The sequence below is a fragment of the Anoplopoma fimbria genome, chromosome 23 (genome assembly GCF_027596085.1).
Source record: "Anoplopoma fimbria isolate UVic2021 breed Golden Eagle Sablefish chromosome 23, Afim_UVic_2022, whole genome shotgun sequence".
NCBI lineage: Eukaryota > Metazoa > Chordata > Actinopteri > Perciformes > Anoplopomatidae > Anoplopoma > Anoplopoma fimbria.
The window spans coordinates 9,678,094-9,699,819 of NC_072471.1; the positions used below are offsets into that span (position 1 = coordinate 9,678,094).

Sequence of the window (21,726 nt, forward strand, 5' to 3'; positions counted from 1 at the left end):
TGACAGAGACACAGAGGGAGTGAGGCAGAGCGAGAGTCCCAAATGTGGCGGGACGAAGACAAAGCAAGAGGAGGACTGAGTCTTACAGAGAATGAGCAATGAAATCAATGAAAAAAAAAAAAAAAATGAAAAAAAAAAGGTTTCCAATGTGCCCTACTTCTTATCCTCAGTCATCTGCAGATTATCCAACACCAGAGCTGAACACTTGGCGACCTCAGGCAGCGCTGTTTCCGGTTTTATCACTCATGAATCAACCTGACTGGGCTTCAGGGCCTTTTGAATATCTACTCTACACATCAGGCTGTGTGTTCATGCTCGCGTGTGTGTGTGTGTGTGTGTGTGTGTGTGTGTGTGTGTGTGTGTGTGTGTGTGTGTGTGTGTGTGTGTGTGTGACGGTTCGATCGGTTGGAATGTTGTGCGTGAAGATAGGTTCAGCTCCTAAAAAGTTCTCTGATATAGCCGTCATTCCAGCAGTTTACATGACAGGAAACAAACTTGTTTGGCCTAGCGACTGCTACACTCCCAAGTCCAGATGCAGCATTAGCCCGTTTTACAGCTGATGCAGACTTGAAAGAGTACAGCAGCTTTATGGGTGATGTTATCATGATGATTGATGGCCAATCTGTACAAACCCCCAAGCCATTTACCCACAACTGTCTTGTTGGTGGTGATTTTCCCTCTGGACTACAGCAGAGAACTTAGTTATTCCAGCTATAAATTATCATTTAAGGTGGTTTTTCAACCAACCAGTCCACAAAACCCATTCGTCCGTCCGTCACATTAAAAACACAGGAAATATCTGCTGAGTTTTAAAAAAAACATTTCCTTTTCTATTATTAAACAGTTAAGCTCAGCCATATGAATAAATTAACAATCCCGTAAGATAGCTGCAGCATGTGGACACACACACACACACACACACACACACACACACACACACACAGCCACACCCCCACTGCACACGTACGACCTCACATGCAGACGTACGTTCACATGCAGATAGACATTAGCTTAATTGGTAATAAGGAACATGTTTTAATCAGTTTCCATCAGACATCAGTGTGTGTGTGTGTGTGTGTGTGTGTGTGTGTGTGTGTGTGTGTGTGTGTGTGTGTGTGTGTGTGTGTCTACTTTATAGCGACTCAATCAGCACAGAGAACCAGCCTCCGCCGAGGGCTCGACACAGCTGCAGTGTGCTGTTTTGTCAGGGAAATGTGAACCTCTGGAAAGTCTAACTGTTTCACCTCAGCTCTGCTGCCCTGGAGTTATCTGGGGATATTTGTCTTTCAGTAAACTACAGGATGCAGCTTTTTATCCCTCTTATACTAGTATGTATCATCTTCGACTCAAAATATTTACAAGTAATACTCCACCAGTTTCAACAGTATCATTTGAGTTTGGAAACTGGGCATCAGGCTGTTTTAATGTCGTGTAGGAAATTCTATTTTTTCAACATCTAATATAAAAAAAAAGTCTAAAGGTACTAGCTTGTTAAGGCTCACAATCTGCATTTGTAATTTGAGATAAAGTGCAATAGAGAGACCATTGTTCAGTGAAACCGCCTTTGGGACATAACACTTTAAAAAAAAAAAAAAAAAAAAGCCTGATAAACACTCATGAAAAACGGCTCAATATCCTCTTCCTTCCTCCTGCTCTCCCTCATTTTGTGGCTTTTCTCCCTCCCTCTGGCCTTTTTACCAACATTTGGACAGATTCCAGGCCAGTACCAGGTTAAATTGGGTCATCACTGTAAACAAAATGCCGCAATGCTAAAATTGGACAGAGTGAGCCATATTTATTAGCCTAGCTAGATTTGATTTGACCACAGTGCTACAATTTAGCAATGCAACATTTCACTGTTGTGATGTATCATAGCAGTTTGCAAAAAGTATGAAATTGTAATTTATAATAGAATAATGTACCTATGATTTTCATGACAAAACACAAACATTCTGCATTGGTGCTATATGCACATGCTAAGCCCAGTTTCCCTCTCAAGGCGCTGATTGAATGGCTGGAAATGGGGGAGAGCCTTGAAGCCCCAAAAGCACGTACGTGTCTGTGTGTGTGTCTGTGTGTCTGTGTGTGTGTGTGTGTGTGTGTGTGTGTGTGTGTGTGTGTGTGTGTGTGTGTGTGTGTGTGTGTGTGTGTGAGGAGGGGGCTAATCCGCCTTGTGTTGCTGCTGAGGGAGAAATTTCAAGGTCTTTGAATGCCAGCGGAGCAGAGAGCCTAAGGTCGCACACACACACACACACACACACACACACACACACACACACACACACACACACACTTGGGGTCCCTCTTCTTGTCGTCCTCAGTTTACCCCACCCCCCTCTTCCTCCTCCTCCACCCTTTTCATTTCTTTTGTCTTTTCTCTCCCACTTTTTCCTCCCTGCCCTCCTACCCATGTTTCCCATTTCTCCATTCTCCGACTGAACTCCCTCCACGAACACCTCCCTCTTCCTTGAACTCCTGCTCCTGATCTTTCCTCACCGACTCGATCCTCCCCCGTCCACCTAATCTCCTCCTCCTCCTCCGACCACCTGTTACCAAAGGTTCTCAAAAATGGCAATTTTTCTATTTTGGAAATGTATTCCATTTAATCCCACTTTTGGCCTCTCCGTCTCCGTCTCACTCTCCCCCCTCCACCACGGTTAACGCTGGACAGGCTCCTAGTGATCGCCTCAGACACAGGCGGGCTGAACTTTGACCTTTACCCCTCCTCCCTCCATCCGACATCCCTGCCTTCTTATAGAACTTAATTTCCCTCCTTTCCCGCCCTACTTCTCCTTCCTTTTACTTCATGTGGTCGTCTCACTCTCCTAACTTTATCTCATGCAAATCTGACGTCACTCACTATTTCCCACCTGACTGAAGCCTTTTAAAGTCATTTAAAATAGTTAACAGAAATCAATAAGGCTAAAAGGTATTTCTAGGTTAGTAACTGAAGATTAAAACGGATCCCTTCTCTATTATCTTTCATTCCAAGAGCACTGCGTCATCACCATCCAGCCGAACAAGTCACCTTAAGATAAGCCGAGTGACCTTCCTTCTCATTCTCTCCACTCCACTCTATTCATCAGCCCATTTCTTCCCTGAAGCTTAAGCAAACTATCGGCACCACCTCCTCCTCCTCCTCCTCCTCCTCCTTCTCCTCTGTTTACATCTATCTCTGCATTCTCCTGCAAACAGAAGTTAACCTGCTTTGGATCAGATGCCAAAGAATGTAAAGACGCAACACCAGAGAACTATCTCTGGAAGCACACACACACACACACACTAACAGACACCAGAATTTAAACATATTAAGGTGAGTCAAAGGAATGGAAAGACGCTCACAGGCGAACACACATATATATATTTATATACGTACATGCACACGTTTCCACATACAGAAAAACCGACATGTTCCAGATGATTCCGACTCCCACAGATCTCTAGTTCCCATGCCCACCCAGTGTGTGAATGTGATTGGCCCTTATAGGTGTGTGTATGTAACTTTACTCCCACCATTCTGCCACATGTCAGCAGTTGCTCAGTCATCTTTGACACAGACTTTATCTTCTGATGATTAAACCAAATTACAAGTTCAAAAATCAGTCTAAGGATTAAATCTGAGCTGACAAAGACTGTCACAGTCAAGAAAAACTAGGTTTCGCCTTTTTGAAAAATAAGAAACAAGAGAGAGAGAGAGAGAAAAAGAAAGAGGCATGTGTTACAGAGGGAGAACGCTCTATGTTTGTTTTCTGATAAACAAACCGGCGTTTCCTTGACGCGGGGCATCATGCGAAGCTGATTTTAGCTCCTGAGGTTCAGAAGGACTCGAGGAGCATCTTGTGATGGAAATGACAGGGGAAACAACCGCTGGACAGAACCACACACTGAGAAATACAAACACGTGAAAACACTTGATTACACACAGCCTCACCTCGTTCAACTTTTCCAGCTGTAATAATAATAATTAATAATTAAGCCTTTATTAGTCCCACAACGGGGAAATTCGGTTCTCTGCATTTGACCCATCCCGGAGGAGCAGTGGGCTGCAATGAAGCGCCCGGGGAGCAATTTTGGGGTTAGGTGTCTCGCTCAAGGACACCTCGGCATGTTGCCTGTAGAGGGGTTCGAGCCACAGCCGCCCAATAATAATAATCAATTCATCAATAGTATGTTGAAAAGATGGAACGGACCACAAAAGGTGGCCTAGGTTACCCATGCCTTTCAATTCATAAGGGGAAAAAAAGGGAAATCGTTTTTACGTACAAAGTACTCTCTGTGTGTCAATAATATGTTATTGTGCAGAAAAACAGCTGAATAACAGAAAGTAAACATTTTAATCTGGTACATCTATTTCCCCGAAACAGTATCAAGAGTTTCATCAGGGCAAGCGGTTCCTCATGAGTTCATGTCACTCTTGTCTTTCTCAACTAAAACCTCAGCTTAGTCAATATCACATGACTAGCTGGAGCTGTTATTCAGATCTCAAGCTATTGAACACACCTTTGTCTTTGTGCCTACTTGTCAACAACACGAGCTGCAAAGAAAGACACAATTTTTCCCCCCTTCTTGCTTCACCTTATTCCCGCCAGCCACCACCACATCTAACTGCTCTACATGTCTCTTCCTCAAACTTCTGATCCCTCTCTCTCTTTTCACACACACACACACACACACACACACACACACACACACACACACACACACACACACACACACACACACACACACACACACACACACACACACACACACACACACACACACACACACACACACACACACACACACACACACACACACACACACACACAGTGCAGAAGTTGCATCAGTGCACCATAATGCAGCAACCACATCCGGTGGTGAACTATGTCATCCTGTCTCATGTTTCACACGCTGTGCAAGATTCAGTCTTATTTGTTAACGTTCATGCATCTATCGAGCTGATTGGGAGCAGCCCAGTTCAACCAGTCTGGTCACAGCCACAGACTACTTCTGCTACTGGCGCTACTAGGAAGTAACCCGCCACCATAACTGAGACAAGTAGGTGAGAGATGCAACGGTTTTACTCATACAGTTTTAGTACCCTGAAGTTCGCAGTCCGGGGATGTGAACAAGGAAGTCTCTCGTCATAAGCTAACTTCTCTTAGCTTTAGGATAAAGCTGATCGTACATTCTACACATCTCAAGCTGCCACTTCAAATCAGGAAAATCATCAAACCCACACGTCCACACTTTATTATTTGGACCTTGATTGTTGAACATCATCTTCATTCAATACTGATTTAGGCAATATAATGCACCATTATCATCCTTTCATACATACTTAAAAAAAAAAAATCAACCGTTAACACCAGAGACTCTGAGCTGCTGCCATCTGGTAAGAGATACAGAAGGATCAGCTGCCATACCAACAGACTTCAGAGCAGGTTTTTTTCTCAGACTGTGTGACTCTTTAATTCATCCTCCATGTGTAATAAAAGTTTGTGGGGGGTTTTTTGTGGGTTTTTCTTATGTACCAAATTAAGACTAAAAGCTGCATTTTGATGCGCAACCCTGTTGTACAATGACAATAAAATAATCTTGAACCCTTGTAACATGTAGGGATGTGAAAATGAAAAAAAATAAAACCATGAGTATTTAGAAAGGTGCCTGAGCAACAGTGGTGCTGAGGAGTTGCACATAACCTCCCTAGCTTGTCAGATATTTGGTCAGTCATGCAAAAACAGAGTAGCCAAAGAGATTTAGGCAAAGCTTGGAGAAATGTTTGACATTATACAACAACAAACTTGTCCCAAAGGAGCTGGCAACAGTTTGAGCATCTCTGGAAAACAACTACAACTTTGTGATGTCAGTGTAGCACAGCAATCACATCCACTCACAGTGAAAACACAACCTTAACTCAAGACACACAAGGATGGGTGCAATTAAACGCAAAGCAACTAAAAAGTGAGACAAATTGATTGAAACCAAAATGATTCCTATAAGGGCAGGCTCTTAGCATGAACCACCTTATTGTTTCTGCTCTGAATAACAACCAAACATGTTGTTGATAGAAAGCATCTGATTAAAATGTTTTTCCACTGTTGCACTTTGCCGCCTGCTCAAACAGCAGGACTACGGCCCCTATAAACTAGTCACGCTTTATCGAAAATGCATCAAAACCTCAAAAGAAAAAAAGCACGCTTTATCCAGGATGTAACATGAACCGGTTCCTCAGTCTCAATCAGATTGTGACCTCACTTTGTGAACATTTCTACAGAAGAGCACCTGGGTGAGCAGGAAGTTCTCACACATCAGTGACTCCACGATCTCAAGGTAAAAATAAGACATGCAAGAAATCATTCGAAAAAAAAAAAAAAAAAAAAAATCAGCACCTGGATTGAACCCAGACATCTCTAGGACAACCACAAAATGACACTGCATGAAAGGATTAACCAGATAAACAGAAAGAGAAGGGGCATAGATAGTGAAGAGGGGACAGTATTTTGGGTTCTGGACTCACCTGGAGCTCGCACCATGCCACTTCCACTGTAGTCTCTGTATCCAGTCCCTTGTACACGGTCTTAAAGGACCCTCTTCCAATCTCGATGTCAAATTTCAGAAACCGCCCGTCTGGTGAAGTCCCCACTGCTTTTGTCTCCACCTCCTCTATATCCTCTTGCACTCGTTTCTCGGCCTCCCTCTGCTCCGCCCGTGCTTTGGCCAGCTCCTTCTCCTCCTCCGTCTCCTTATCCTTCTCCTCTGTAGGACTACTAACGCCACCCCCATCCGCTTGCTCTATCACTTTTCCGTCCTTTGCCGCCTGTAGCGGGTCCACTGTACCTCTGGGACGCAATATGGCGTCAGGCGGTTTGCCTTCTGGTTTGTTGGTAACATCCAATACTGTCGGGGTCGGCTCTTTTATCACCCCATCTGCACTCTGTTCTGGAGCAACGCTACTAATGGTGGGAACAGCAATCGTGATACCGCCCTCACCTAAATCTTCCTCAGCATTTTCTATGTGCCCCTCCACAACTGCCCCACAGAGCCCAAGACCAAGCTGAAGGGTCGAGCTTTGCACATTGGGACTTCTTGGGACCTCCCCGCCTTCAGCGTCTTGTGCCCCGGGTCCAGGATCTGAGGGCTGCAGAAGGAAGAAGGTGGAAGTCCCTTCACAGTCTGGTGGTGAGGTGAGTATCACGGCGGCTTTGCTGGGCAGGTCCAAAGCTGTGGCGTTGGAGTCACATATGACACTTCGGCGGAAGAACCGGTGCTCGGCTATTTTGGAGTCTCTATCCATGGTGTGGCGCCGACGTTGGACCTCGGGGTGTACACTGAGCTTCTCCACCTCGAGCAAGTCTGAACTGGAAGAGCCGTTCACATTCTTATGGGGGGTCTGGGGTGATGGACAGGGGGAGGCAGAGGGGGAGGGGGTGCCGGGGCAATGAATTTCACCTCTGTGCTGCTGCTAGTGCTTTCAGACATTCTTACTCGAGGCTCAGACAACCAAACAGGAATTCTGTACGTATAAATAAGGACTTTTTTGTGTTAATGCGGTCACAAATCTCTACTAGCAAGCTTCTTTTTCAAATGAAAAGCTCTCCAGCCTCAGATGAATGAAAAACCGATGGGTATCTTTACTTCCTCTTTGCAAGGTCAAACGTTTCAACAAGACAACCTACAGTTCCTATAAGGCCCTTCAGTACAGGGCTCAGGGAAGCCCCCGGAGAGAGGGAGGAGCTTTCGCTTTGAGATTGGGGAGGGAAAGGACGAAAGCCAGTCAAAGGAGGGGGGGTGCAAGCACTGCAACAAGGTGACAACCGTCAAATTAACACCCGAATCCATCCTGTTGCCAACATCCAGACAGGGACATCCACGACATGGAAGGAGATTCAACAGACCAGTAGGGCCTCCCAAAGGCTGATAAGACGAAATATGATTGGAATCCAATCCGTTACAACTTGACATGGAGGGCTGGTGAAGTTTCTGTAAGAACAGGCTGAAGCCCCCTCTGCTCGTTGAAGATAGGACTCCCTGGAAAGGTCGCTGGCCTGCCTGGTAAGGCCAGACAGAGGGCTAGGTAGGCCTAGCCTGGCCTAGCCGGGCCCGGCTTGATCCGCGTCGGCCCTTGTCCCTGGAAATAAAAACAAGAGAAGAAAGAGAGCTGTAAGATGAAGCTATATTTTCTTTATACATCTGACCATACATCACAAACATTGCCATCTGCCTTCAGTTGACTGCCTAACTGAACCAACCAACTTCAAGAGATCCTCAAACGATACTGGTATCCTGCCAAAGGGGCTGGTAGAACATAGCTGCCAGATACTGTAAAATGTTACCACAATTACGCTAGTGATCAGCGGTATGAAAAGCAGCCAAATGCTGACACAACATTTTGGTTGCAGCTCCACCAAACACTAAGCAGAGATCAAACCCTCATTTGGACGCTTCTTAGAAATTTGGTTGGTATAATAGTGAAACTAGATGAGGACAGGAAATAAAAAGATTTCATGCACAAAGACGTGAATATTCACATTCATTAAAACACTGTCTTTAGCAATTTATTATTCCAAATTTGGTTGTTTTCAGTTAGACTTTGGGCCCACAAAACAAGTCTTTGTTTGGGGTTTAAATCAGTGAATATTTTACTTGGGTTGAGCACAATCTTTAATCTCCAACTCAAGCTCGTAAAACAAGAAAGAGATCTGCATCCCAACCTTCCCCTCCCGATTGCCCCGTGTAGTTAATGCAGTGTAGTTAATGCAGTGGAGTGATGCAGCAGAGTGTGCGCCTTATTGCTCCACGCTCCAAATTTAGCCCAAAGTCACCACCGCCGGGCTGACCTCAAGGTTAGCCTACTCTGTGGCAATTCAGCAGCTTAGCATAAGAGGGGAGGGGGCTACTTAGAGTGACAGAGCTCGAACCACTACTCAGAGCCTAAATGCATATCTGAGGACAATGTATTACTTTGTCATGTTCCATTACAGAGAGACTAGAGGGTAAAAAAAAGATGTCAACTGAATAACGACGTTCCTCACATTTCATCCAACAGATGACTCCTACTCTCTTATTATCGTAGTGTCACTGGCACAGAGGAACAGCAGCTGCTTTGACGTGCGATGTCAGAAATAATTCACAGTGCATTCATCTATGTTTATGACAACAAGTGTTCACGAGCCTTATCGGCAACAAAGGGACCAGCGAATAATTGTCACATTTTAATTTAGTCATCTAGAGTTTCTTCAATTAAATCTGTCCCCATGAATTGTGATTTAAAATGCACTAAGCAACTTTGCATATAGTCTAGAAGTGTCTCTGTAGACTGCAAAAACTGCACCAACCACTTCCACATATCAACCAACTGTTGAATGATGACCACTTTTTAGCAAGTGTGACCATGCACAACAGCCCCACAGCCTCCTGTATATTGCATCAATTAAGGGACGTGGGTGAAGGATTAGCACTGAAGAGGCTACAGTAGGTTTGTGCCTTATGGCTGGGTTTTTTTACCTGTTTTTTATTAAAAAAATCTGTCCTGTGCAGCTTTTATGCAGTTTCACCATTTGCATAATTATGTTGTTTACAGGTTTTTCAACTTCCCCTTAAATTATCCCTATTTTGCATTTAATGGCACCTGACTGCTCTCTGGGCAAAGAGAGGTGATGTATTCAACTAATTACTGCTGAAAAAAAAACATCTGCCTATTATTTGTTATGATAATGACATGTAGTTTTGTTTAGTTTTTGTTTACAGTGACAACAGCTAGGGGGTGTCTTCTTCCATACAGAGTCAAAACGTTAACAGCCAGAAAACTGAAAAATATTAATTTCAAATTGAGAACTCAGCTATAATAGCATATTACAATTTCAAAATAAAGTGTGCAACAATTAAAATTCAAATTAACGGAAATATTGACTAGTTTAGGTAGGTAAGTATGTAAACATAATTATCACAGGTGTGCTGCTTAGACCAATCACAGTTGTCCTTTCATAAATAGATTAGTCTTACTAATTAATTGCAAACCATCAAATGTATTGCCCAAAAAATATGTCAATATTGATTTGAAGCACTTATATCACGTGTAATTATGCAATATTTGTATAATTTCCTCTGTTAGGTGGCTCCCTGCCAAATATAATGCAGATAAACATTCAAGCATGGCCAGTAGTGCATAATAGAACTTGCTTTTCATACAGAAGCAGATGGCGTATATCTAAAAAAGTATCGATATTATCATGTGGATATACTGTACATTTGTATAATATGCTTTATTATCTGTTTCTATGTAGTTGAGCTGCTGCAACACCCGAATTTCCCTCATGGGGATCAATAAGAGCAATATAATAATAATTCAAATATATAAGGACTTGATATCAGAATGATCAACAAGTCACCAGTCCATGCTGACAATTAATTAATTAATTAATTAATTAATTAATTGAGTTCTTCTCATTAAAGCCTAATGAGCGCATGAGCAGTTCAAGTTCCCTGCGAAAATGCGTCGTTAGAGAACTTATGACAATATGTTATTTTTAACTTGTGTGAACATGTTACATATGTAAAAACATAAAGTGTGCATGTTACTAACTGGACTGGAGAGAGTTTCGAGCTCAACATGCATGTCCTGAACAGTCAACCAGTAAACCAGGCAGCAGTGAGGGGTTCACTGCTGCCTGTTGAGGAACTCCACACAAAAAAGAAAAAAGAAAACGAGGCTATGCAGTTAACTTTGCAACAAACCAGTCACGATGTGTTTAAAGCATTATGATCAAGCAAAAAAAAAAAAAAAAAAATAAAAGTACCGTTACCTATGACATTGGTGTGAGCTGAACTGTCACCGGAGGAAATGAAGGTAACAACTTGATTTAAAGCCTGTTACTCCTCTGCAGCGCACAAATGTCAGTGTAGTGCGTCACATTAAAGCCACAGTTGGTTGCTGCAAACCCCGAAAAAAAAGCTATTTACAAAAACACATAACTTAGATTACAAGCTTATCCTTTTAACAAAAAAAAAAAAAAAAAAAAAAAAAAAAAAAAAAAAAAAAAAAGAGGTTCCAACAGCCTGTCGATGAGCGGTATGTGCCAGCGAGCCGCAGCCGACAGACAGACACCTCCCACCGGGCAGAGAAGCCAAGTTCGCTCGCTGGTGTCGCGGCGGCTCCGGTGCTTCAGTCTGTCTCCGTGTTGTCTGTGTCCGGGGTCTGCAGCCGCAACCGAAAGGCAAGAGTTTCTACTCAAAGGCTGCTCTGTCCTCGTCCGCAGCAGCCTCCAGTCTGCTCCTGTGACCGCCGTTTCGCTCCTCTTGGCTGGTGTGGCGCAATAAATCCGCTGTGATCCACAGTTATTCCCTGTTTTCAAGCCATCGGACGTGTGGCTCCGTCTGCTCTCTGCTCTTCTCTGGCGATGACTCGACAAGGCGACGGCAGCAGGGGTTTTCACGCAGACGTGCCGCGTCAAGAGAACCGTAGTTAACCCGGATGATACAGGAATAAGGGGGTGTTCTTTCAAATTAAAACAGAAACACGACGTATCATCCATAACACACTCATGAGCTCTGTGTGTTGAGGAACGACCAGTGGAGGTCTTACTGAGTAGAAATACAAAAGTATGAGCGTCGAAATGTACTTAATGTACAAAATATGCTCATTATGTGACATATTTCTAAATAATAATGTACAGTGCCGGTCAAAAGTTTGGACACACCTTCTCATTCAATGGTTTTTCTTTATTTTTATTTTTTTCTACATTGTAGATTAATATTGAAGACATCCAAACTATGAAGGAACACATATGGAATTATGTGGTAAACAAACAAATGCTCAACAAACCAGAATATGTTTTATATTTTAGATTCTTTAAAGTAGTTGAATGAGAAGGTGTGTCCAAACTTTTGACTTGTACTGTATATGATATTTAATTATAGTTATTGATTAATTAAAATACACAGTACTTAAATGGTACAGTCGATAAATGTGGGGCTTATGGTTTACTGTATGTACTGCCAGGAGGCTTGTAAAGTTCACCAAGAGATCAAAAAAGTCTTATTGTTATTTATAATAGTTCATCATAATGTATTTTTTTTTATGTATTTTGTATCATCAGTCTAAATCTGGAATGTAACTAGTAACACAATCTATTAAATGAATGCAGTGGAGTAAAAAGAACAATATTCCTCTCTGACTTGTTGTAGTGTAGATGTATGAAGTTGCATAAAATGGAAATACTTAAGTAAAGTACAAGTACCTCAAAGTTGTACTTAAGTACATTACTGTGAGTAAATGTACTTTCCACCACTGGGAGCGACTAAAAATATAATCACATTAAATCCACCCAACAGAATAATGCTATTGTTGAATACATAATCACTCTTTTTTTTCTAGGCCACATGAGTGTTTCTGAGGACGTCCTGCAGCAGCTCTCACGCTATTTACTCGCGCCACACCTCTTATTTGTCCTCTGTTGTTATTATTTCATTGAGGACAGCAGAGACGGCCGTCTGCATCTGTTTGATCTGACAGAGATCCAGCTGTGCCCCTGCTGTGTCCAACAAACAGAGCTGGGGAAGGAGCGGAAACATCTCTCACCTTTTTTTTCTGGTTTGTTACAACAGTTTTGAGCTCACAAACATTCAGTATTACATGTTTGAAAAAAATTCTGTCATTCTAGTCATTCAATGTCACTCAATGTAGTTTATGAGTTTTATTTATTTATTTTGTTATAACTGATCAGGTTCCTGTAGAAACTCCTTTTTTGTTAAAGTCTACTTATTGTCCTACATTCACTAATTCAAATTATTTTCTGACTCAAGAAACTGCCATCATGAACTTACTGGATAATTAAATACACTTTCTTGATTCAAATATCTTTATATATATAAATGTATAGATGTGGTTTCCCTAGACATATATATATGAATATAGAAACAATGAAGGATAAAAAATTACCATCGTAACACTGAGTCAAACTCACATTATTCTTAATTGAAACTGGGCTCTTTAGATGAGGGGCTGCTTCACTTTCATAAATAGGACTTTTATGTTGACAGGTCAAACCGGAAGCATTATGGTTTATTCTGGTTGTCTTGACAGCATCTTGCCAGCAGACAAACTCGAATCCAGTATCCTAATCCATTCAACAGCTGCAGTGTCACGTCTGACACATCCACAGTTACCCTTTCTGATTATGCTTATCTCTCAGTGTGTGTGTGTGTGTGTGTGTGTGTGTGTGTGTGTGTGTGTGTGTGTGTGTGTGTGTGTGTGTGTGTGTGTGTGTGTGTGTGTGTGTGTGTGTAAGTGTGGCCTTCACTTGATCCATCTCTGACGACCTCATCATCACTTTCAGATTCAGGGGTCTGACAATCCTAAAATGATATTTATATGAGTTGATATTATTTTACTCTCTAGTTTATTACAGATAACTGCAGTTTGCAAAAAAAGCAGGGAATAACCTGAAATATATAATGAGACTGTCATAAGCATGTTTGGTTCTAAGGGTTAAAGTCATATCACATCCGGACATCAGCACACTTTAGAATCCAACACACCCTGATATTGAGCTGCAGCACCTCTGGCAACGATATGAGACCAGGATAATGTTTTAATCCTGCTCATACATGTAAAAAAAATGAACAATAGTGTGAATATATGAACTCTTCCTCCTATTTTAGGAGGTAGAGTTCATATATTCACACTATTGTTCATTTTTCTCCCCTGGGACTTCCTGTCTGTTCCTGACTGCAGGGGTCCAAACAATTTAACACCAAGGCCCTTGAAATGAAAACACACCAAAGAGGGATCCCCTGATTGGAGGATGACGTTCTCTCACTGACATCACTGTGAACCAATAAATCAATAAAGAGCAACCAGTCTGAGACCTATTCACGTCCTACAACGCATCCAACTGTTTCAGTTCTCCTTTTTAAAAAGTGAATTGCTTTTTTCATTTTGGCAAAATTAAAGTGGGTCCCAAAGTCATTTTGAAGATAACTATGTTTGCACATAACCTGAGTTTTCTTTCTCAAAATGAAATGTAATTATTATTTTTGTTTAGAGTAATGACTAGTTTCCCATTAAATGAAAGAGGAGTTTTACAATAGCAGCTTGCCCACTTATAAGCCCATTCAATGGTCTTTTTGGTTGTACAAAACCTTGTATCTTTACTAATTAAGAAACATGCTTCACACTTTCTACAGACTCCAGATATTCATGCAAATACTCTTTTGCCAAAGCAGCTGTAAAATCATCTCTGGCCAATGGGCTGTAAACCTTACTGACAGACCTTATCTTATCAAATATGGCTGTTATCTAAGCTTCCACTGTTGATAGCAAGATAATTTGCTCAATATTGCTGCTACGCAATCAGCAAACACTCCTGGAACGATAAAGAGCAGCTAGTGATGTTTTAATACCTGCGACTCTCAGTAACTCCAGTGTTTGTTAGTCTTATTGCAGGGACACAAACTGGATCATAGACTTGTTGTATTAGATCTCCACATGACTACAAGGAGTTCAATCTTAGCATGTGTGTTTCTGAATATTGCAATTCACTCAATTCCTTACCTGAAAATGTGTATGGAGTATATGTGTGTGTGTGTGTGTGTGTGTGTGTGTGTGTGTGTGTGTGTGTGTGTGTGTGTGTGTGTGTGTGTGTGTGTGTGTGTGTGTGTGTGTGTGTGTGTGTGTGTGTGTGTGTGTGTGTGTGTGTGTGTGTGTGTGTCCTCTTTACCTGTGTGCACACATGCTGCACATGTTTATCCTACACTTACGCTTAAGGAGGTAAAACAATATGCAAGGTTGACAATATTGAAAGAATATTAAATTTACTGCAAACAAATTGTCAACCAAATAATGTATAAATACCGTCAAACCATACAGTATGTTGGCATACTGAAATTCAGGGTTAGCTGTACAAGTTGAATACTTCCTGTGTATTAAATTGGACTCAGAAGGGCCATGGATATAAGAGCATCAAGTTGTTTTACATTGACATTTATTGGTCAACAATTGCACCAACATCTTGGAATGCAGCAAGCATGTGTTTGGAGGAGTTTGGCCTCAACAGTTCATCAGTTCACACACACACACACACACACACACACACACACACACACACACCTTTGCCTCTCCCTTCATAAGCTGTAAAACTGACTGAAATTACTCCGTCAGACTGAAGGATTTATTCTCCTCTCTGTGTTGGGACCTGTGCCTGGGTTGACCTGAAGACAGAGTGCTAGCCAAGAATTCTAGAGCAACATATTTTGGCCCCCATAGAGAACCAGGTATCCAGGACTGAAAGTGGAACACACAGCAGTTGCACCCATAGGACGGCTACTCTCAAAGCAGAGTGGAATTAATCTTCTCATCTAACTCTCGACAAGAAAGGGAATACGCTATACACCACAAAATATTGAAATATTCCTTTAATCTTATGACTATCACAACTTCCTTAAAAGACAGATTCTGCTCTCTGTGTGAATTTCCATGTGCCTGAGCGGGCAGAATATATCAGTGTGAATCACACTTTGCTGGTGCAAATGCTATTCTGTATCTGACTCAGGAATGAGCTGTCATTGGCTTATGTTTTTGAACAATCTAGGACAAACTGAAGCTCATTCCAGCATTGCAATCACTGCACTAAAAGGCACTTTGGATGTCAATATGATGCATGAAACCTAAATGTTATGTTTGGCCTTTGAGTCAGTTGCAATTTCTAAATGGCTGTCCACGGTGCAGGCGGTCACAGGACTTGTATTTTGAAGAAAGCAACAGGTCTGGTTAGAGTGACCAACCCAAACACAAGGATTTCATTGGCTGAGAGATTTCTGACAACAAAAGCTTTCACTCACTGACATGGAAATAAACATAAGTGGACATTTTAACCTCCTGCTCTTTTGTGTCACCTGGTTTCATCGTTCTCTCCGTCAAACACACTGCAATTAAAACTCCACCTTGTTTGGTCGCCTTCCACAGAACTCTGTGACGGATTTCATGATTTCTAAAGAAACGTGTTAGCATGTGAGTGTTTTAGGACTCAGAAACAGGATGCATCAGAAGGAGAGCACTATTTCGAATCAAAGTGATGAAGAAATACAACAAATTCATGTTAAATTCAGATTTGCATTTAGTTGACCATTTCCGTGTTCAAAATACAGTTTATTAATTTGCATTTACAGAGTTTGTAGAACAGAACAATGGTTTCTATGTGCATGTTGAGAGAATGCATGTACATGTCGGCTTCTGGTCCTGAAGATCTCCCACAAACACACACATATCAAACACGCAATCAAAACATGCAAATGACTATGATCAATAATGAGCAGAGGGGAAATGCAAATAAGGCCTATTTATGCAGTGTGCGTGTGCTGATCTACCACATCAAGCATGCGATCATGTAAATCACGTGGCTTTTAGATAAATATCTGTGTCTTCAGAGATCTGTCTGTGTAAGTCAAAACTTGTCATTGCATGTTAAATGCTCAATGGTTTCTTGTATGTCTGCAAATGAACATATGTGTGTGCATGTCAGTGTGTGTGTGTGTGTGTGTGTGTGTGTGTGTGTGTGTGTGTGTGTGTGTGTGTGTGTGTGTGTGTGTGTGTGTGTGTGTGTGTGTGTGTGTGTGTGTGTGTGTGTGTGTGTGTGTGTGTGTGTGTGTGTGTGTGGTTGCAGGTTAGAGAAGTGAAAGATCTTCTCTTCTGTTTAAAGACAGTGTAACCCTTTGTTGACCCAGCCCTCTGGGAATGTGCCCTTCCTCACAGGCCTCAGCAGGTGGGAGAACTTGTCGAAACTCACCTCAGGCAGCAAACTAGGCCTCCCTCCCACTTACTTACAATTTTTTAAATTCTATTATTAGGCATCATAAGAAATTCAAAAGCCCAGTTTTTTACAGTAACAAGGAGAGCGCGGTATGACAAAACAAAAATAAAATGAAGATAGATTTTCTAATTGTATTTGAGAAATGTTCTCAAACGATAATACCATTAAATCTACATATCTATCTGGCAATCTAAACCCAGACTGTCTTGCATGTAATTCATCTTTCAACACACATTATTCTTTGCTTCCTTTTCTTCCTTATCGCAGCCTGTCATGTGTAACACAAATTCCGTGCTACAGAATCCAAACATCTGACAAATTCAATTAATCTACCTCTGAATCTAAAAAGAACAAAGGAGCTAATATATCAAACATACACAGCACTTTAAACATTTCAAATGAACTGGAGAAGCAGTCAAACCACCTGCTGTTGTGGAGTACTTGAATAAAACTACCTTTAACTTGTTTAGAGACTAAGATCGGACTTACTGCATCATTCTTCCTCTGCTTTGCACACATGTATATACAACCATAAACCAAAAAGCTTCTTACAGTATTACAACTAAATTCAAATAAAGAAGCAGCTGGTTGAGTGCTTTAGTCAAGGGCACTCCAGCAGAATTTACCGATGCGGGGAAGAGCAGTATTAATCTTATTTCGAAGTCTTTCTCCTTCCTCCTTTATGTGACAACTTCACTCCAGTCTTGTCACTTGAGTTATGACTGGTATGCCAGTAACTAAGTGTGTGTGCTGTATGTAAGCGGTGGTTTCTGTGTGCCAGAGGATGTTTTATAAGATCTCATGTTGCAACAGTGAACCTGTCACTTCCCTTCTCTTTGACACTGCATGGCGTGCCCTTCAGAGCGTGTGCATCTCGAGAGGAGTCTAGTAGAATGAAAGTACTGGAGTATGCAGAACCATTAGCCTTTTGTCTAACACTGGTTTATTCACAGTGGTAGTGATACAGGATTTGAGCACTGTGCAGCCATTTCCTCACCCCGGATTATGTATCTTAAGAATCTTAAGCTTAAGGATTCAATCGTTTTTTTCTTTGCTTTAATATTGCTACAGTTGATTTATACAGGGATATGCATTGGTTCATCCAAAGAATGCATAACATGATTAAGGGAATATAACATTTCAAATATAGATATAGTGTTCCTAATTGTTGTGACTTTGTACAGTATGATCAGTGCTACAGCACTCAGCAGTACATCCTTTTACCAGATAGTGTCACTGAAGAGTCCAGAGGGGAGGTTTCACAGATTTCACCTGATCTTGCTGTAAACTTCCATTTACCACTCTCTCATTTTTCTCATTCCCTCTTCAGTTACATACTTCTCCCTACACAGACTTAGTAGAAACTCGTAACTCTCCTCAGGGCAAACCAAATGTATCTACACATGTTCCCAATCCCTCCGGTAAGAGTCCACATTGGAGGCAATTAACGTACGTAAATCAGGTCTCTCTCCCTGTGAGGGGAGGAGCAAGGTAAATATGGCATGCTTTGTACAAGTGTAATTGTATAAGAAGAGAATGCCTGAGGGAGGAGAGGAGGAGGGAGGGAGATGAGATGAGAGGAGAGAAAGACAAATATGATTAAACATGGAGGGTAATTAAAGAAAAGAGGAAAATGACCTACTTTGATCTAGTCCTATTAGAAATGGGTTTGTTTGGTAAAGATTCAAACTTGTTTTGATAAGGTTCAATATAATGGCTTGTCGGTGGAATAAACGATATAACCACAAATAAGAACTCTTTGCTGTTTTAACCTCATGGAAATCCCTCATGGGTGGGGTTGGGCATATTAAGACAGCTGAAAAATATTATTAAATCATATTAAAGCTAAGTATTTGCAAATACCTTATGGTTGAATGATTCCTCCCAAAAATTAACTTTTTTTTTTTCTGAGGAAATATTACTGCGGGGCTACATTATGTGCATGTGTGTGCCTGTCTGAACTAGTGTGTGTGTGTGTGTGTGTGTGTGTGTGTGTGTGTGTGTGTGTGTGTGTGTGTGTGTGTGTGTGTGTGTGTGTGTGTGTGTGTGTGTGTGTGTGTGTGTGTGTGTGTGTGCTGTAGACTACATTTTGCACTTATACAAAGCCACATTGTCCAAACCATGATTGAAATATTAGCCTTGTAATGTACTTAATAGGGTAATAAAATAGGCTAAACTTTTCAGTCAGCAGCTGTTTCCTCTAATACACTGAAGCTAAATCTTATTAGAATAAGTGTGCAGAGTGCAAAATCTGTAAATGGATGTTAACATGTGCAGGTGGGTCAACAAGTGGCTTAACCAAACAGACAACATTAGAGTGCAGAGTGGGCCTCAACAGGTGGATAAAAAATTATAATATACTATAATGTAATGGGTATTTGAGAAAGAATAATAATAACCAATAATGGGAGTACACACTTGTTTCTGACTGTGCAGTCCTGCTTTAAAAATCTAATTTCCTGTTTCCCAGGAAAATAAGTTATGTTTTCCTGGGGGTAATCATCTTAAAGCCACAAGAAAACATTCAACCCTGGTGTGTGTGTGTGTGTGTGTGTGTGTGTGTGTGTGTGTGTGTGTGTGTGTGTGTGTGTGTGTGTGTGTGTGTGTGTGTGTGTGTGTGTGTGTGTGTGTGTGTGTGTGTGCGTGTGTATATGTGTGTTTAGAAGAATATTGATGCTGAAATTGGAGTAATTTTGAGTGCAACAAAAGCAATTTCAATGAATGTACCAGGTGAAAAACGATGCATTGTGTTTCTCGATGGTTGAGTATCATGCATGTGCACGTCTATGTGCATGTGTGATTAAATTTGTGTCTTATCAAAGCCCTCCCGCAGTGACTGAATTATTAAAATGTCCTTCAGAAACATCCAATATCCATAAATTGGTGCCCTACAGTTCTCCTCTTATTAAAGAGTTTAATGGGAGCAGCTGGGGTCCAGGGCAGACACACATTTAAATAAGTAAGAATCTATCGTTGACCTATTTTTCCTCGAAGCAGTCCTGAGACCTTAAAGGCACAGTGTGTAGGATTTGGTGGCATCTGGCGGTTTGGTTACAGATTGCAACCAACCGAATGCCATTCCGCTCACTCCTCCGTTTTCAAGTCTGAAGTAACGTGAGCCGCTAAGACGAAGTCAGACGATAGCTGGAATACTATGGTGGCCTGCAGGTAACTTAATAAATGCAAAATGCCCTTGTGTGAGCCAGTGTTTGGTTTGGTCGTTCTGGGTAACTGTAGAAACATGGCGGTGCAACATGCTGGACTCTGTTAAGAGGACCTGCTCCATATGTAGATATGAAGAGTTCATTCTAAGGTGACAAAAACTTTTCAGCTGACGATACACTTATTTAAACATAGTTATAAATATTTTATACCATTTCTGCTAACAGATCTGCTGAAATGCTGCACACTAGGCCTTTAAATAACAGGTTGTTAATGATGATAGTGATGTTAAAGGTATCTAGTTTTTACACCTAATTCTTTCTCTTTAGTGAGTTGAAGTAGAACGAAGTAAGTTTGGATCCTCAAAAGAATGTTGACATGCCACGCACACACTAAGACCCCATCCCAATGTGCTGCACAAGGCCTTAAGCCCTGGACCCTCAGGGACCTGGATGACGTCACCTGGTACACGGTTGAGTGTGAGAGGCTGCAAGGGCTAAATACAAATGGGAAACATTATTGATTGTTTTATGTTCTCACACCCTGATTTGAACTTCTTCCAGGCTCTTGCCTTACGAGATGAGAGGCGATTGTCAAACCTTTTTATTAGGTTTGGTCAAAACAGCTTCAATAAGCAAAAAGAAAAGAAACGGTTGAAGAATAAACCAGGTTTTTAATATAGCCTGTGTTTAAATTCAAGTTAATGTTTTTTGTGTAAATGTTATATGCCAGGCCTCTTTGTTAACTTTCTTTTTATGCCTCTGGGCTTCCCTTGGTAAGCCCATGTGTAGCGTCACAACGCCATGAACAGTGGGTAATTCCCTCAGGCATCTTCTGCAGAAATGTGGACTTACGTAAAAAAATGTGCATAAAGGGCTCGAAATGGCAGCGAGAGAGCCGGCTGGTGAGCAGGTGAGCTACATGAAAACACATGTTCACCTGCGCGCCTGTCAGAGCAACAATGTCTGATCTGTGCTGTTAGATCCACCCTCATCCAGCGGTAACCCACTCCTTCACTTGTGTATGATTGCATGTGAATGTGGGTGTGACAATGTGTGTTTACATATGAGCGCTTGGTCTGATAATGTTATCAGCTGCTATCAGACGCTTAGATGTGCGCAACGGCTCTGTTAACTTTGAGGTTGTTTACCTGTTGAGTCAGTGTGTGTGGCTGTGAGTCAGTGTGTGTGTGTGTGTGTTTGCATCATTATGTTGAGCATAAAGGCTTTTTTATTTATGCCAGAATGAGAGACTGGCACTGTCTGGTTAATGTGGGTTTGTCTGTGCATGTGTGTATGACAGACAGAGGTAGAAAGCGTGAGGTCAGCGCAGCCTGGTACTGCTGAACCCTATCTGTGTGTGTGTGTGTGTGTGTGTGTGTGTGTGTGTGTGTGTGTGTGTGTGTGTGTGTGTGTGTGTGTGTGTGTGTGTGTGTGTGTGTGCGTGTGTGTGTGTGTGTGTGAGAGAGAGAAAGAGAGAGCGAGAGAGAGAAAATGAGAATGCAACAAAGAGACAGATTGACAAAGACAAACCCAGTCAGTATCATTACACAGTGTCACACGTTGCCACAGCTCATTTTAATTCCTTTGGAATAAGTAGATAAAAAATTAAAGATGGAGAAAAGGAAAAGTTGAAAAAAACAGAGTAAAGAAAAGTTTCTAAAAGCCGACGAGGCCAAATGTGCCAAATCAGCAACTTGTTTATGATTAAAACAGGCCTGCGGCTTGAGAGTGAAGGTACAGAACAAGCACCAGAAATTGATGCTGGAGATGAG

The 21,726-nt window shown here is 41.6% G+C and overlaps 1 protein-coding gene across 1 annotated transcript in view; it reads right to left on the bottom strand.

Moving 5' to 3' along the window:
* The window catches only part of LOC129112456 (serine/threonine-protein kinase WNK1-like), an 84,665-nt gene extending 77,066 nt beyond the window's left edge, over positions 1-7,599 (bottom strand). The window contains 2 exon segments of the mRNA XM_054624565.1: positions 6,503-7,401; positions 7,404-7,599. Of these exon segments, the coding sequence (XP_054480540.1) occupies positions 6,503-7,401; positions 7,404-7,464 (960 nt within the window). The 5' untranslated portion in view covers positions 7,465-7,599.
* Between the last annotated feature and the right edge of the window lie 14,127 nt (positions 7,600-21,726).